This window comes from Oncorhynchus masou, chromosome 33, assembly GCF_036934945.1.
Source record: "Oncorhynchus masou masou isolate Uvic2021 chromosome 33, UVic_Omas_1.1, whole genome shotgun sequence".
NCBI lineage: Eukaryota > Metazoa > Chordata > Actinopteri > Salmoniformes > Salmonidae > Oncorhynchus > Oncorhynchus masou.
Window position 1 is genome coordinate 10,937,794 of NC_088244.1, and position 19,136 is coordinate 10,956,929.

Consider the following 19,136-nt stretch of genomic DNA (forward strand, 5'->3'; position numbering starts at 1 on the left):
ACTCTCTCTATCACTGCAGTGTAATAATGAACTGACCCACTCTCTCTATCACTGCAGTTTAATAATGAACTGACCCACTCTCTCTATCACTGCAGTGTAATAATGAACTGACCCACTCTCTCTATCACTGCAGTTTGATAATGAACTGACCCACTCTCTCTATCACTGCAGTTTAATAATGAACTGACCCACTCTCTCTATCACTGCAGTGTAATAATGAACTGACCCACTCTCTCTATCACTGCAGTGTAATAATGAACTGACCCACTCTCTCTATCACTGCAGTTTAATAATGAACTGACCCACTCTCTCTATCACTGCAGTGTAATAATAAACTGACCCACTCTCTCTATCACTGCAGTGTAATAATGAACTGACCCACTCTCTCTATCACTGCAGTTTAATAATGAACTGACCCACTCTCTCTATCACTGCAGTGTAATAATGAACTGACCCACTCTCTCTATCACTGCAGTGTAATAATGAACTGACCCACTCTCTCTATCACTGCAGTTTAATTATGAACTGACCCACTCTCTATCACTGCAGTTTAATAATGAACTGACCCTCTCTCTATCACTGCAGTGTAATAATGAACTGACCCACTCTCTCTATCACTGCAGTGTAATAATGAACTGACCAACTCTCTCTATCACTGCAGTGTAATAATGAACTGACCCACTCTCTCTATCACTGCAGTGTAATAATGAACTGACCCACTCTCTATCACTGCAGTGTAATAATGAACTAACCCACTCTCTCTTCCACTGCAGTTTAATAATGAACTGACCCATTCTCTATATCACTGCAGTTTAATAATGAACTGACCCACTCTCTCTATCACTGCAGCTTAATAATGAACTGACCCACTCTCTCTATCACTGCAGTGTAATAATGAACTAACCCACTCTCTTCCACTGCAGTTTAATAATGAACTGACCCATTCTCTATATCACTGCAGTTTAATAATGAACTGACCCACTCTCTCTATCACTGCAGCTTAATAATGAACTGACCCACTCTCTCTATCACTGCAGTGTAATAATGAACTGACCCACTCTCTCTATCACTGCAGTGTAATAATGAACTGACCCACTCTCTCTATCACTGCAGTTTAATAATGAACTGACCCACTCTCTCTATCACTGCAGTGTAATAATAAACTGACCCACTCTCTCTATCACTGCAGTGTAATAATGAACTGACCCACTCTCTCTATCACTGCAGTTTAATAATGAACTGACCCACTCTCTCTATCACTGCAGTGTAATAATGAACTGACCCACTCTCTCTATCACTGCAGTGTAATAATGAACTGACCCACTCTCTCTATCACTGCAGTTTAATTATGAACTGACCACTCTCTATCACTGCAGTTTAATAATGAACTGACCCTCTCTCTATCACTGCAGTGTAATAATGAACTGACCCACTCTCTCTATCACTGCAGTGTAATAATGAACTGACCAACTCTCTCTATCACTGCAGTGTAATAATGAACTGACCCACTCTCTCTATCACTGCAGTGTAATAATGAACTGACCCACTCTCTATCACTGCAGTGTAATAATGAACTAACCCACTCTCTCTTCCACTGCAGTTTAATAATGAACTGACCCATTCTCTATATCACTGCAGTTTAATAATGAACTGACCCACTCTCTCTATCACTGCAGCTTAATAATGAACTGACCCACTCTCTCTATCACTGCAGTGTAATAATGAACTAACCCACTCTCTCTTCCACTGCAGTTTAATAATGAACTGACCCATTCTCTATATCACTGCAGTTTAATAATGAACTGACCCTCTCTCTATCACTGCAGTGTAATAATGAACTGACCCACTCTCTCTATCACTGCAGTATAATAATGAACTGACCCACTCTCTCTATCACTGCAGTGTAATAATGAACTGACCCACTCTCTCTATCACTGCAGTGTAATAAACGGATTCAGACCTTGTGTCAGGAAATGATTTAGTAGTTGAAGCACGGATGTGTCCCAATACCCATTCAAATTGTGAGCAATACATTTCCACTTTCTGTTGAATTTCATATCTTACGTAAACTAAACGGTATCATGACAAGTTCATGGTTACGGCTGGGATTTAGATTTGTTTGACCCTCGCGTCGCATCTGTATGCGTAAAAAAGATTGAGAAGGTGAGGAAAGCACAGTGAACAGTGCCTGTATGAGTCTGAAAGTGTGTTGAATAAAGATGATAAGCTCAGTTGTGTTCTGCAGGTCAGCCGGTTACCTGTGGAGAGCTGTGGCCAGTACACCACCTGTACAACCTGTCTGGGCTCTGGAGACCCCCACTGTGGATGGTGTGTACTTCACAACAAGTAAGTGGCTCACTTTACATATGCTCTTATCTTCTCTGTGGGTAGATTCACTTATTGGGAAAACAAATAGCGTGGTTGTTTTAGTGTGATCAAGTTGCCTCAGTCGATACCGACTATATGAGAATTAATTGATTCCTGAGCGTCTGCATGGATTTCCAAGGTGACATTTTGATACCAATCAAAGGGAGAATAAAATGGGCTCTGTTAAACATCGGGAGGCCAGATGCTGTTGGAAAGTAGCAGTAATACATCTGGTAGATTCTGAACTTTTAATGGACCACTGAGAGGTTCGGGGTTCAGCCAAACTAGTGGAAAGCTGCGTGCTGTTACCCAGTCCACCTGGTCCGCTCCACACAGGAAGTGACAGGTGACAGCTGCCCCAAATGTGCTCCTTCCTGTTGACCCTTTTGGGCTGACCCTTGGGCAGCAGCTGGTAGGTCGGAGCTCAGGAAATGTCTGGATATTGCTGGCCCTCTGCCACTCCTCCCTCACTCCCTCACTTGTCATCAGGCACATTTTTCCTCCAGTCCCACTGTAAATGAATTGGCTGGGAACATGAGAGAGCGCTGTGTCCTACCACGGGGGAGAAGGGAAGCCTGCGAAGGGGGAAGCATGTGTGGCTGTATAGTGTTCCCTTTATCGAGTGCAATGGACGGAGGGGTTTTCTCTGACATAGGCCATGATTAATGGAAAAACAAAGTAACTCTAAAGGTAGGGAAATAAAGGGGACAGGAAATTGAAGCACATGCCTTTTAAACAGCAAGCTGTGGGTTTTATATGAATTATAGAAAGTCCTGAAATCGTTTCATTATGTGACATTTCTCACACCAAGGCCTGGTGTCAGCAGTCCAATGTTTCCCCTGTGTTGCATATCTAGATAATGTTCAGAGGTAGATGAAAATATTTTTCTGAGCTTAGGACCTCAATGACGACCATTGTGGAATTTTCATTCAGTCCTTTATCAAGATAACAATATTTAATTAAGATTAGAATCTGGGACTGATAATGGAATAATTTGCATAGATATTTGCCAAACTAGTTTGAAAATGATATTTCTCTGCATAGCAATGCAGTATTCCGCGCAAATGTTGTTTTTTTTACACAAACTTGTGACAACCACTGCACAGCACAATTAGTGTGAGATCAGGCAAAGTGATGAGAAGATTGAATGGCTAAATTGTGCCCGATTCACATGTCAAACCTCTGTTCCTCTCTGGTGAAGCGACATCCCAGAGTGACACAATCCTCTTCTATTTCCATCCTCTCCGGTTCGGCACCTTTATGTGGCTTCAACCTGCTGTCTGTCCGTCAGGTTGTCTGTCTGTCAGGCTGTCAGTCTGTCTGTCTGTCTGTCAAGCTGTCTGTCTGTCTGTCAGGCTGTATGTCTGTCTGTCAAGCTGTCTGTCAGGCTATCTGTCTGTCTGTCTGTCAGGCTATCTGTCTGTCTGTCTGTCAGGCTGTATGTCAGGCTGTATGTCTGTCTGTCAGGCTGTATGTCAGGCTGTATGTCTGTCTGTCAGGCTGTATGTCAGGCTGTATGTCAGGCTGTATGTCTGTCTGTCAAGCTGTATGTCTGTCAGGCTGTATGTCTGTCTGTCAGGCTGTATGTCTGTCTGTCAGGCTGTATGTCTATCTGTCAAGCTGTCTGTCAGGCTGTATGTCTGTCTGTCAGGCTGTATGTCTGTCTGTCAAGCTGTCTGTCAGGCTGTATGTCTGTTTGTCAAGCTGTATGTCAGGCTGTATGTCTGTCTGTCAGGCTGTATGTCTGTCTGTCAGGCTGTCTGTCAGGCTGTGTGTATGTCTGTCATGCTGTATGTCAGGCTGTATGTCTGTCTGTCAGGCTGTATGTCTGTCTGTCAGGCTGTATGTCAGGCTGTATGTCTGTCTGTCAGGCTGTATGTCTGTCTGTCAGGCTGTCTGTCTGTCTGTCAGGCTGTCTGTCAGGCTGTATGTCAGGCTGTATGTCTGTCTGTCAGGCTGTATGTCAGGCTGTATGTCTGTCTGTCTGTCTGTCAGGCTGTCTGTCTGTCTGTCAGGCTGTATGTCAGGCTGTATGTCTGTCTGTCAGGCTGTATGTCTGTCTGTCAGGCTGTCTGTCAGGCTGTATGTCTGTCTGTCAGGCTGTATGTCTGTCTGTCAGGCTGTCTGTCAGGCTGTATGTCTGTATGTCAGGCTCTCTGTTCTTTCTGTCTGTATGTCTACTTGAACCCCTCTGATGCTTGAACAGAGAAAGAAAGGGATGTTTATTGAGTCAGATTGAGATGGGTGACATTCGTTTTGTGGGACAACACACACACTCAGGTCAGGTCACATGATCAGTGGAATCTGAATGTTGGGGCTCATGAGAAACAGAGGGCAGGGTATTGTTCATCCTAGCAAGATGCAGGCCAGGCCAGGCAACCTCAGACTGCTCATTCATGTACAGGCGCGAGCTCAAATTACTCCAATGACTCGCTTCCATGGACCACAATGGCATCTCCTATCCAACCCCAGTCAATGAGCCATGTTTTCAGACAGCACACACTTTACTCGGTGCTTAACTTTAGATTGTGTTTCATTTTTGGGGGTTTCTGACCGGACGACTAAAACTCAATGTGGTTTCTTCAATATCTTCGATATGACCTTTTCTAGGCCAGTGGATGTGGTCACAGGTCCTGAAATGAAACTAATAATATCCTGACTTTTGTAAAGCATACTGACCTTTATGATTCCTGTGGGGATATAGCTTTTTGACCATGAGGTAGCCACTTCAGCGGAGTTACATTAAACAGTAATGCCAGAGGGGGTGTGGTCCAACTGCCTGATATTGCCAAGGTGCGGCCGTTTCTCTCTCAGGCGGATACAGAGAGACTCATCCATTATTTTATTTCAAGCAGGTTTGACTACTGTAATGCTCTCCTGTCTGGTCTACCCAAGAAAGCCATTGATCAACTGCAAAACATACAGAATGCTGCAGCCTGGCTACTGACCAAGACCAGACGAAGAGCACACATTACCCTGAAGTCTTTTCACTGGTTGCTTTTGAGTTTTACAATTAATTTTAGGATTCTTCTGTCGGTTTTTAAATCAACCCACGATTGTGCACCCCAACACATCAGACATGCTTTTAAGTTCTGTATCCAGTAGGTCCCTCGGGTCCTCTGGCCTTTTAACTATCCCAAAGCCTAGGACCAAGAGGCATGGAGAGACAGCCTTTTAACTATCCCAAAGCCTCGGACCAAGACGCATGGAGAGGCAGCCTTTAGTTACTACAGTATGACCCCAGCCTCTGGAAAAGCCTGCCAGAGAACCTGAGGGGAGCCCAAACTGGAAATATTTCAAAGAGATCTTAAAACACATTGTTTTTGCTTTGATTTTCCACGGGGTGCTTTTTAGTTGTTCAGTTTGTGTCATTCTTTAGTTTTTTGTGTTGTAAATATTTCACCTTTTATTTCATTGTTTTTCATTTATTTTATTTCCTGTAAAGCACATTGCATTGCATTCTATGTCTGTATAAATAAAGCTCTATAAATGTGCTGTATAAATATAGCTCTATAAATGTGCTGTATAAATAAAGCTTGGTTTGGTATATGGCCAATATACCAAGGCTAAGGGCTGTTCTTAGGCACAAAGCGGAGTGCCTGGATACAGCCCTTAGCCGTGGTATATTGGCCATATACCTCAAACCACCGAGGAGCCTTATTGCTATTATAAACTGGTTACCAGCATAATTACAACAGTAAACAAGTTTTCTGCATCATAGCCGTGGTATATTGTCTGATTTTACCACGGCATTCAGCCAATCAACATCCAGGACCCAAACGACCTGGTTTATAATTCAGTGTTTACCACAGATGTCTGCAATGGCCCCATTCACCTCCTTGCTCTCATTTCACGGATTGAGAGCTTTATTTTGGTACGTCGATGTGACATAACTCTCAAGACCTCATTTAAATCACTTATCAATTTGAATGCACTGCCTGATTTATGACTTTTCATATGAAAGCTGTGGTGGGTGTCACCATGTGCTCCTCTCATCTGTAATATCTACATTTATCAAAGCACTTGTCGCTTGTCGTGTTACTGTCTTGACACATATGGGAGTGATGCTCCGAAAGAAAGATTCAGGGAAATTTGGGGGGGTTGTTAAATCTTAATTCTTCATCTGTGTTGCCAGAGCTCCCCTTCCCTTGGGGAGATGGGTTGCCATGAGGGATGGCTCTGAAAAAATAAAATAAAAGCCAAACACACTCTGGATTGGGAGACTAGCTTTGACCTGCTTCCTTTCTTTTACCTGTTGTTGTCTGGGCTTTGTCTGCTATTCCCCCGGGGCTCTTTAGCCTCTAGCCATCATGTTAGTGGAGCCAGGGTAGAGGAGGGAAAAAAAACTAAGTGCACACTGGGAAATGGTCTGTGTCCATGGCAACAACAGGAAACTGGAAGATGGACTTGCAGTGTGATTCAAATCAGGCTTATTTTGTGTATTTCTCTGCTACTGTATCTGTTGAGGGGCCCTTGGTTAGAGTGTCTCGTGGCATTTATCTTGTGGAAACACCCCTTACTCAAGATACTTCATTAATGTTCTATAAACGATGAAACCTCTGCCTTCATTTAAATATAACTGGGATTGTCAGCGTATTCTTTTAATTAGAGCAACTTTTATTACATGAAACTATCATTTGCGATGTTTGCTGTCTTGATAAATGTCTTTCTTTAATCCTGCATTTGCAGAACCCAAATGCACATTCTGAACATGTCTTTGAGGGACGGTGTTTCAGATTAACATGGTTGAAGGTTATAGTAAAAAGGACAGTAAAAAAGCTGGCGATAAGTGACTGCCCTGTCAATATGGTCTCACCCCTTCAGCAGACTTGATCGTCTCTTGTGTCGTCTTTCTCACTAATCAAAGTCAACTAGATAATTAACCCAGACCCTTAGAGGCAGTTACGGCCCCACCCTCCCCAATATCAATTAATGTGCTCAATTGATCCTTGATCCTGTCTCTGTGTCCCAGTGCTTCCCAGTTAACCCCAACACTCCAATCTGAATTATGTAATGCCATTATCATTAGATCATTTACATGTGTTTTGAAAGGCTTTTTTCTTCTGCTTTGTCCAATGAATGATTTGAACAAGGTGAATCTGCCTTTTAGAGTCAGAATCAACAGGGAGCTCTAAGCATAATGTGATTTAGACTATCGTGTGAACATACATCCTTGGATTCATTTGACTTTGAGGATACGGAATAAGGGCAGCGTAATAGAATTTGTGAAACCTGAAATGGTGAAATGCCGTAAGGAATGACTCAATTTGAACTGAGAGAAAAAAAGTTTCAAAAAAAGAACGCTAGTTGAAATGTAGTGATATGCTCAGCGTGATATGCTCACATTAGCCCTTTCTCTTAGGGTTAATGTGACCGCCCAATCTCCCGTTTCTCACCCACGTTCCTCGGGCCTCTAGCACCTCGCTACATTCTCCTCTGACAGTTTATAGCCCTATTTCACTTGATCATATATTACAGAGGCCTCATCACCTGCTAATTGAAGATGTGGTGAGTCCATTTTGTCCCCACAGAGAACAGAAGATGAACCTCACTAATGCAGGTCCTTGATCCCCTGGCTTTCTCATGGCGTCATGGTTGAGAGAGAGAGGGAGAGAGAGAGAGAGAGAGAGAGAGCCTTCACCCCATGGGGACAACGTTTCACCATAAATCACATATCTGCCATTCCACTAGGAAGAGGCCTGCAGTGTAATTGAATGAAATCTAATTTCTGGGAACTGAAGGAGAAGATATGACAAAGCAACAGAAAGAATCCCAGTGATCTGAATGGTTGGTGGCTTGTGAGGAGACACCGCAGTTCCACTTACTGTACAGAGAACAGTCTTGTCTGGTGCTAGGCCCTGCATTTTTAATTAAGCCTACCCCCATTCTGTCCCCAGACATATGGCTTTAATTAGAAGTAAACAAATCATTAATGGTGTGTTGCGTCTTGGGTGAAAAACAGCCCTGGAACTTCAGCGGCTTCTTAATTCTTTTAGAAGTGGTTCCTCTAAAGGAAAATAAAAGAACTTTCCTTCCACAGACGATCCAAATTCAATTATCACACGCTTAAGTTGAATGGTAACCTTCAAATCACCATTTCTGCTTCACTGCTTCTGCTTTCTCACATTTAATGGCTTGTATAATATAAGTAGGCATGTGATACATTTCAGGCTTGTATAATATAAGTAGGCATGTGATACATTTCAGGCTTGTATAATATAAGTAGGCATGTGATACATTTCAGGCATGTATAATATAAGTAGGCATGTGATACATTTCAAGCTTGTTTTTCTTGCCAGTATTTTTTCCATTGATGTTTATTTTTCTTCATATTATATTTTTATCACTTTATAGTATTTGATGTAATAGTTTTTGGTGATGGTGTTAATGGAGATTGTAGGGAAGTAGTGCTGTCATCCTCGACCCTGTTCTATCTGTTACTCTGCTTTGCTCTGTCTGTCTCAATGTGAGATGATCCCTAGTCGTGTGCAGTAATATCCAGTGGCTTATTGGTTGGTGCATAAGCAGGGGTTTTTATTGGTGATAATCCTCAGCCACTTTCAGTGCAGCTGTCAAGCTTAAAGGAAAACTCCATCCAAAAGTTATCTTTTGGTATTTGTATCATTCGTCCATTTTTGATATAGTCCCAAAATGTTTTGGAATCAAGTTTTCAAGATACGTAACTTTCAATCAAGTCATCAAGATATATAACTTTCAAAATACAGAAATACAGTCTGTATGTGTCAGGACCCGGTTTCGAACCTGGGTCTCCGGAGTGAGAAACAGTCACTTAACCAACTGAGCCACGAATAGACAGCAGAACCCAGAAGATGAGGCAGACACAGCAGTACTTAAGACAGTGTATTTAATAAAGAAAAACTCCTAAAATAAAAAATGGCAAATCCAAAAGGTGGTAGGTAAAACACAAAAAAAAACAAAAAAGAAACTCACTAAAACTAAACAAAAACAAAAAACAGAATACTACAAGAACTTCACCCGGAATCGACAAGAGCATACAGAACACTAGGGCAGGGTGCCAACATACAAACACAGAGCACAGAACTGAGGGAAACAAAGGGTTTAAATACAATCAGGGGAAACGAGACACAGGTGCAAACAATAATGGGGATCAAGGGAAAAACACAGGGACAAAAAGCACAATGGGGACATCTACTGACAAAAACACGGAACAACCCTGGCCAAATCCTGACAGAATCCCCCCCCTAGGAACGGCTCCTGACGTTCCTACCAGCTCTCTCAGGGTGGAGGACCCTGAACTGACGAATGAGGTCAGGGTCCAGGATGTCTTTGGCAGGAACCCAGGAGCGCTCCTCAGGACCGTAGCCTTCCCAGTCCACCAGATACTGCCAGGACCGCTGCACCCGGCGGGAATCCAGTATCCGGTGGACGGTATAAGCCGGCTGGCCTCCAATGACACGAGGCGGAGGGGGAGGTCTGTCTGCCGGGACAAGGGGAGAAAAAACAACAGGTTTTAACAAAGACACATGAAATGTGGGATTAATCTTAAGGGATCTGGGTAAGTGTAGGCGATAAGAAACTGGGTTAACTCTCCTGGCAACCTTGAAAGGACCGATGTATTTTTGGGACAGCTTGCGAGAGTCCACCCGTAGAGGTAAGTCTCTTGTGGAGAGCCAGACTCTCTGGCCGGGGCGCAGGGTAGGCCCGGGACGGCGACGTCTGTTGGCTTGTTGTTGATACCTCTGTGAGGAACGCATCAGATTAAGACGGGTCTTCCTCCACATAAGCCGACAGCGTCTGACGAATCTCAAGGCTGAAGGCACTCTGACTTCTGCCTCCTGGTCCGGGAACAATGGAGGAGCATAGCCAAACTGACACTCGTGCGGGGACATACCAGTGGAGGAGGAGCGCAAGGTGTTGTGCGCGTATTCGGCCCAAACAATAAAGGATGACCATGTGGACGGGTTGTCACGAGTCATACATCGGAGGGTGGTTTCCAGCTCTTGATTCATCCCTCTGTTTGGCCGTTGGACTCCGGATGGTACCCTGAAGATAGACTGGCAGAAGCCCCCATGAGTTGGCAGAAGGCCTTCCAAAACCTTGAGGCGAACTGGGGACCTCTGTCAGAAACCACATCTTGAGGAATGCCGAAGACTCGGAACACATGATTAATTACCAACTCAGCCGTTTCCTTGGCAGAAGGTAACTTGGTCAGAGGGACGAACCTGGCCGCCTTTGAAAACCTGTCGATTATGACTAGGATAGTAGTATTGCCATGGGATGGAGGAAGTCCAGTAATAAAGTCCAATGATATATGGGACCAGGGTCTGTGGGGAACAGGTAAAGGGTGAAGGAGTCCTTGAGGGCGGAGGTGAGAAGATTTGCCCTGGCAGCACACGGGGCAGGCATTGACGAAAGTGGCAACGTCTTCTCTTATGGTAGGCCACCAGAACTTACGCTGGATGAACTCCAAGGTGCGACCTACGCCCGGATGACAGGTGAGGCGAGAGGAGTGCCCCCACAGAAGGACCTGAGTCCTCACTGCCTTGGGGACAAACAACCGATTGGCAGGACCTCCTTTAGGGTCCGGTTCGCTAGCTTGAGCACGTCTCACGGTATCCTCAACTTGCCACGAGATCGGAGCCACAATCTTAGCAGCAGGAAGGACAGGCATGTCCGTGTCATCTCGAATGGCAGGAGCGTAGACTCGGGACAGGGCATCCAGTTTGAGATTCTTCGACCCGGGCCGATAGGTGAGGATAAACTGGAATCGATTGAAGAAAAGAGACCATCTAGCTTGTCTAGAGTTCAATCGCTTCGCCTGCTGGATATACTCCAGATTCTTGTGGTCCGTAAGCACTTGAAACGGGTGAGAAGCCCCCTCGAGCCAGTGTCTCCATTCCTTCAATGCCATCTTAACCGCTAGGAGTTCACGATCCCCCACATCGTAGTTCCTCTCAGTCGGGGTAAGCCGGTGTGAGAAGAAAGCGCACGGATGAAGCTTCTTGTCTTCACCCCTCTGAGACAGGACAGCTCCAACACCAACCTCTGATGCGTCTACCTCCACCACAAATGGTTCATCCGTAGTCGGTAGTATCAGGATGGGAGCAGAGAGGATGCGCTGCTTGAGTCCTTGGAAGGCCGTCTCAGCTTCTCTTCCCCAAGAAAACCTTGCATTGCCACCTTTGGTTAAAGCTGAGAGAGGAGCTGCCACCAAACTGAAGTTCTTGATGAACTTGCGGTAAAAGTTTGTGAAGCCCAGGAAACGCTGAACATCCTTAACGGATTTGGGGGTGGGCCAATCCGCTACCGCCCCTACCTTCCTAGGGTCCATTTGGATTCGACCGGGTTCCACTACAAATCCCAGGAATTGTACTCGGGATGAATGGAATTCACATTTTTCCGGCTTAACGTACAGATGGCTGTCCAGGAGGCGTTTGAGTACTTGTCTGACATGCTTAGTGTGTTCTTGAAGGGAGCTCGAAAAGATGAGGATGTCATCCAAGTAAACGAACACAAATATGTTAAGCATATCCCTAAGCACATCGTTTATGAGCGCTTGGAACACCGCTGGGGCGTTGGTCAGGCCGAAGGGCATCACCAAGTATTCATAGTGACCAGTAGGCGTGTTGAAAGCGGTCTTCCACTCGTCACCAGGTCTGATCCGCACAAGATGGTATGCGTTCCGCAGGTCAAGCTTAGTGAAAACAACTGCTTCCTGGAGCAGCTCGAAGGCTGTGGCCATAAGGGGTAGCGGGTAACGGTTACGGACGGTTATGTCATTGAGTCCCCGGTAGTCGATGCAAGGACGTAACCCACCGTCTTTCTTGGCCACAAAGAAGAACCCTGCTCCCGCCGGGGAGGTGGATGGACGCATGAGGCCTGCTTCCAGAGAGTCCTTGATATAGGTATCCATAGCAGCTCGTTCGGGTGGAGATAGGGAAAAGATCCGACCCTGGGGGGGCAAGTGCCCGGAAACAGGTCGATGGGGCAATCGTAAGATCTATGGGGTGGTAGCATGGTGGCCCTCTGTTTGCTAAACACCAGTTTGAGGTCATGGTAACACTCGGGAACTCGGGTCAGATCGATGGATTCTAAAGACTCGGGAGTAGAACTCGGGGAATTCTGGAAAATACAAGTAGCTTGGCACGTAGGACCCCACTGCTTGATAGTGCCCACAGACCAGTCGATGTGAGGGTTATGGCTGTGAAGCCAGGGGTATCCAAGGACGAGAGGGAACTCGGAACAGGAGATCAAATGAAAGTTCATCAATTCCTGGTGTTGTGAAACTGAAAGTCTCAAGGAGGTAGTGACATGAGTGACAAGTCCAGATCCCAAAGGGCTTCCATCCAATGTAGTAACCCTCATGGGGTCACTTAGAGGTTCAGAGGGAACGCCATTCTTCTTCGCCCAGACACCATCCATGAAGTTACCTGCGGCTCCAGAGTCTACCAAGGCTTGAAGGTGAAGCTTGTGGTTGTCCCAGGAGAGGGTGACTGGAATGAGCAGACGGGAGTTGGACGGATGGGAGGAGGTTATGTTTCCCGTTACAGTTCCCCCGGTCTGTACGGGACAGAGCGTTTCCCTGGAGCCTGGGACACGTGGAACGGAAATGGCCCGGTTTGCCGCAATATAGACAGCGTCGCTCCCTCATCCGGCGGTCTCTCTCAGCCTGGGAGATGCGTCCAATCTGCATGGGTTCCGGTGGAGCCAGTGATGATAAAGGTGGGGACTCGGAGCTGGGACTGATAGGGGCTAGAGGTCTACGGTTGAGTTCTCTCTCTCTCAGACGCTGGTCAATGCGTGAGGCCAACTTGATCAGGGACTCGAGATTGTCCGGTGGTTCCCGAGTGGCCAGTTCATCTTGGATAGTGTCGGAAAGGCCTTTCAGAAAGCACACCGTGAGCGCCTCGTTGTTCCAGCCACTCGCTGCTGCCACCGTGCGGAACTGGATGGCATAGTCCGTCACGCTGCGCCAACCTTGATGGAGAGTCAGGAGCTGTTTGGCTGAGTCAGAACCACTGCTTGGGCCTTGAAACACTCGTTTGAATTCCTCAGCAAAGGCAGAGTAGCTGGCACAGCAGGAACTATGGGCATCCCACACAGCAGTAGCCCAGGCCAGGGCTTTTTCCGACAGCAGGGTGATGATATATGCGATCTTAGACCGGTCGGTGGGAAATGACGAGGGTTGCAGCTCAAAGGAGAGAGAACATTGAGTGAGAAACCCTTTACAAGCACTTGGATCACCTGAGAACCGTTGGGGAGGTGGAAGACGAGGTTCAGCCAGGGGGTTAACTGCCATGGGTACGTGAACTTGAGGTACTGGGACGGGAACTGTTGCCGGGGTAAGTCGATCAGATACTTGCTTAATGGAAGTCAGCATCTCCGACAGAAGATGAGAATGTCTAGCCATTAAGGCCTCTTGCTGAACCAGGGCGGCTTCGTGGCGTTGGACAGTCTCCTGGTGGTGGGACAGCGTGGCAAAAAGGTCCTGGGAACTGGCTGCCTCTGGGTTCATTTTTGGCTCTGTGTTTCTGTCAGGACCCGGTTTCGAACCTGGGTCTCCGGAGTGAGAAACAGTCACTTAACCAACTGAGCCACGAATAGACAGCAGAACCCAGAAGATGAGGCAGACACAGCAGTACTTAAGACAGTGTATTTAATAAAGAAAAACTCCTAAAATAAAAAATGGCAAATCCAAAAGGTGGTAGGTAAAACACAAAAAAAAACAAAAAAGAAACTCACTAAAACTAAACAAAAACAAAAAACAGAATACTACAAGAACTTCACCCGGAATCGACAAGAGCATACAGAACACTAGGGCAGGGTGCCAACATACAAACACAGAGCACAGAACTGAGGGAAACAAAGGGTTTAAATACAATCAGGGGAAACGAGACACAGGTGCAAACAATAATGGGGATCAAGGGAAAAACACAGGGACAAAAAGCACAATGGGGACATCTACTGACAAAAACACGGAACAACCCTGGCCAAATCCTGACAGTATGACTATTGAACCGAAACCAGAAGATAGTTTTGGGGGTGGAATTTTCCTTTAAAGCGGCAATTAAACATTTTTCCCCCTGCCACTGTTTCACTAAAAAGCTGAGGGATGGGGCTGGAGAAATACAACCATTCTCAAGTTCATAAACAGAGCTGTTGATGAAAGGACTGACCATCCATGATATCAAAATGATATATTTGAGTCTCTAGAGTGCTTGTTTACATTTACTTTGTTTACAATCATTGGAGTAAAACAAGCTTATATTTTGGGTTCTGATGGGGTACGACAGTTGAACTAAGCTCATGAGGCATTTGCAATTTATATTCTTCAAGATTCAATGGGTTTATATAATTCGTTTATAAGTTAATAAATGAATGTAGCGAAATGCAGATGCAGCCCCTTTAACCACTACACTGACAGTAACGCCATGTTTAACAAATGTGTTGCTGTTATAAATATCAGGCTGCTCCTTAGAATCTGTTTGGAGAAAAATAGGACATTTTCTTCCACAGCAGAAAATGGCAGGTTTAAAACCACTTCAAGCGGAGATCCCGCTAACGGGATCAAATTCGACAACATCCGGTGAAATCGTAGGGCACCAAATTCAAAATGCAAAATCGTAATATTAAACATTCATGAAAATACAAGTGTCATACATGATTCTTTAGCATAGAATCTTGGTAATCGAACTGCATTGTCAGATTTCAAAAAGGCTTTATGGTGAAAGCATAGCATTCGATTGTCTGAGGACAGCACCTCACATTAGCATATTTTTCAAACCAGCACATGCATCACGAAATAACAAATAGCGATAAAATAAATCACTTACTTTTGAATATCTTCCTCTGTTTGCAATCAAAAGGGTCCCAGCTAAATAATAAATGGTTGTTTGTTCGATAAAGTCCTTTATATCCCAAAAACGCCATTCAGTTGTCGCCATTGAATTCAATAATCCAGTCCTTCAACATGCATACAAAGGATTCCAAAGATTTACCAGAAACGTTTGTCCAAACGAGTCAAACAACGTTTTTTATTAGCCCTCAGGTTGTCTGATATCTAAATAAATTATAATATTTCAGACGGAGATTACTATTGTCAATAGCAAAGGAAAAGAACAAAGAGCGCGCCCACGTTCACGCACTCAAAAGACCCGGTGCTCAACTTGGAACGACTACAAATACATCTTAATTTTTCAAAAAAACAAGCCTAAAACCTTGTATAAAGACTTATCTACTGCAAGCCATAGGAACTGCAATCTGGGAGGCGGAAATTAGATCTTTCAATAGCATTGCATTGGAAGTCATTCTGAACTCCCAAAAAATATTCCCGGGTGGATTCTCCTCGGGTTTTCGCCTGCTGTATCAATTATGTTATACTCACATACATTATTTTAACAGTTTTATAAACTTCAGCGTGTTTTCTATCCGATTTTACCAATTATATACATATCCTAGCTTCTGGGCCTGAGTAACACGCAGTTTACTTTGGGCAAGTCAGACAGGCAGCAATTCTGGAAACTAGCCTTACTCGCAGAGAGGTTCAAATAAAACCGCAATGAGAGAGAGAATGGCTGCTATGTGGCATTAACCTGAGATGTTCTGGCTTCAATAGGAATATATGAAACAATTGTTTCCAATAATCCATGTGGTCCTGTATGGCTCAGTTGGTAGAGCATGGCATGTGGGTTCGATTCCCGCGGCCACCCGTAGGTAAAATGTATGCACGGATGACTGTAAGTCGCTTTGGATAACATCTGTCACATGGAATGACGCTTGAGAGACGAAACAGGTATGGGGAGTAAAACATTTAATAAATAACAGACATGAAACAAGACAGGAACAGCGTCAGCATACATGAAAATAAAGACAAAATACAATCAGAGCGGGAGCAGACATAACAAAAATCGTCTGCTAAACGCCATATATTATTATTATATACAGTTGGAGGTTTACGTACACTTAGGTTGGAGTCATTAAAACTCATTGTTCAACCACTCCACAAATTTCTTGTTAACCTCTAGCGTCGAGCAATCCCGTATCCGGGAGTGTTATCATAGCCTCAAGCTCATTAGCATAACGCAACGTTAACTATTCATGAAAATTGCAAATGAATTGAAATAAATGTATTGGCTCACAAGCTTAGCCTTTTGTTAACAACACTGTCATCTCAGATTTTCAAAATATGCTTTTCAACCATAGCTACACAAGCATTTGAGAGTATTGATAGGTAGCATAGCATTAAGCCTAGCATTCAGCAGGCAACATTTTCACAAAAACAAGAAAAGCATTCAAATAAAATCATTTACCTTTGAAGAACTTCAATGAGGAGTTTTCAATGAGGAGACTCTCAGTTAGATAGCAAATGTTCAGTTTTTCCAAAAAGATTATTTGTGTAGGAGAAATCGCTCCGTTTTGTTCATCACGTTTGGCTAAGGAAAAAAACGAAAATTCAGTCATTACAACGCCAAACTTTTTTCCAAATTAACTCCATAATATTGACAGAAACATGGCAAACGTTGTTTAGAATCAATCCTCAAGGTGTTTTTCACATATCTATTCGATGATAAATCATTTGTGGCAGTTGCCTTTCTCCTCTGAACCTAATGGAAAAGTGGACACAGCTGTTTGATTGCGCAATAATTTCGACGGAGGACCCCAAGCGGACACCTGGTAAATGTTGTCTCTTATGGTCAATCTTCCAATGATATGCTTATAAAATACGTCACAATGCTGCAGACACCTTGGGGAAACGACAGAAAGTGGTAGGCTCATTCCTGGCGCATTCACAGCCTTATAAGGAGACATTGGAACACAGCGCATTCAAAATCTGGGGCATTTCCTGTATGAAATGTAATCTTGGTTTCGCCTGTAGCATTAATTCTGGGGCACTCACAGACAATATCTTTGCAGTTCTGGAAACGTCAGAGTGTTTCCTTTACAAAGCTGTCAATTATATGCATAGTCGAGTATCTTTTCGTGACAAAATATCTTGTTTAAAACGGGAATGTTTTTTATCCAAAAATTAAAAGAGGGCCCCCTATATCGAAGAACTTAACAAGCTATAGTTTTGGCAAGTTGGTTAGGACATCTACTTTGTGCATTACACAAGTCATTTTTCCAACAATTGTTTACAGACAGATTATTTCACTTATAATTCACTGTATCACAAATCCAGTGTGTCAGAAGTTTACATACACTGAGTTGACTGTGCCTTTAAACAGCTTAGAAAATTCCAGAAAATGATGTCATGTCTAATTGACCTAATTTGAGTCAATTGAAGGTGTACCTGTGGATGTATTTCAAGGCCTACCTTCAAACTCAGTGCCTCTTTGCTTGACATCATGGGAAAATCAAAAGAAATCAGCCAAGACCTCAGAAAACCTGAAAGGCCGCTCAGCAACGAAGAACACACTGCTCCAAAACCGCCATAAAAAAAGCCAAACTACGGTTTGCAACTGCACATTGGGACAAAGATTGTACTTTCTGGATAAATGTCCTCTGGTCTGATGAAACAAAAATAGAACTGTGTGGCCATAATGACCATCGTCATGTTTGGAGGAATATAAGTAATAAGTAATAAGATAAGTAATCCTTCTCACCACCCCCCTTAATGATTTAGATGCACTATTGTAAAGTGGCTGTTCCACTGGATGTCAGAAGGTGAATTCACCAATTTGTAAGTCGCTCTGGATAAGAGCGTCTGCTAAATGACTTAAATGTAAATGTAAATGAGGAAAAGGGGGGAAGCTTGCAAGCCAAGGAACGCCATCCCAACCGTGACGCACGGGGGGGGGGGGCAGCATCATGTTGTGGGGGTGCTTTGCTGCAGGAGTGACAGGTGCACTTCACAAAATAGATGTCATCGTGAGGAAGGAAAATTAAGGGCATTCATTGAAGCAACATCTCAAGACATCAGTCAGATAGTTAAAGCTTGGTCGCAAATGGGTCTTCCAATTGGACAATAACCCCAAGCATACTTCCAAAGTTGAGGCAAAATGGCTTCAGGACAACAAAGTCAAGGTATTGGAGTAGCCATCACAAAGCCCTGACCTCAATCCTTTAGAAAATTTGTGGGCTGAACTGAAAAAGTGTGTGTGAGTAAGGAGGCCTACAAACCTGACTCAGTTACACCAGCTCTGTCAGGAGGAATGGGCCAAAATTCACCCAACTTATTGTGGGAAGCTCGTGGAAGGCTTCCCAAAACGTTTGACCCAAGTTAAACAATGTAAAGGCAATGCTACCAAATACTAATTGAGTGTATGTACACTTCTGACCCACTGAGAATGTGATGAAAGAAATAAAAGCTGAAATAAATCATTCTCTCTTCTATTATTCTGACATTTCACATTCTTAAAATAAAGTGGTGACCCTAACTGACCTAAGACAGGTTATTTTTACTAGGATTAAATGTCAGGAATTGTGAAAAACTGAGTTTTCATGTATTTGGCTAAGGTTGATGTAAACATTCGACATCAACTGTATTATCCAGACCCCGACGAGTCAATTATCAGAATAAAGGTTTCTGCTATGCAGCATTAAGCGAACAACTGGGAAGTTGGTTACAAAAACAACTTTGAACTCAGCATGGCTCAGCATATTTCAAATGTTTTCAAAATATTTTCACATATTTTCCTAAATGTGTGTTTATGATATACACTGGTATCATTTGTGTGCTTCTGCTCATACCAAACCTGCTCTTTGAGGCCAACTCAGTCATTTGTTACACCTAAAACTTATTCCTGAAGTTATGAATTTGTCCCAGATTCCCAGGGCTCTGTTGGACA

The 19,136-nt window shown here is 44.0% G+C and overlaps 1 protein-coding gene across 2 annotated transcripts in view; it reads left to right on the top strand.

Annotated features, from left to right (window-relative positions):
* The window catches only part of LOC135527818 (plexin A3-like), a 195,709-nt gene that overhangs the window by 80,146 nt on the left and 96,427 nt on the right, over positions 1–19,136 (top strand). For both annotated transcript variants that reach the window (XM_064956417.1, XM_064956419.1), the window contains exon 5: positions 2,246–2,346. In XM_064956417.1, coding sequence (XP_064812489.1) covers positions 2,246–2,346 — 101 coding nt within the window. The remainder of the gene's footprint in view (positions 1–2,245; positions 2,347–19,136) is intronic.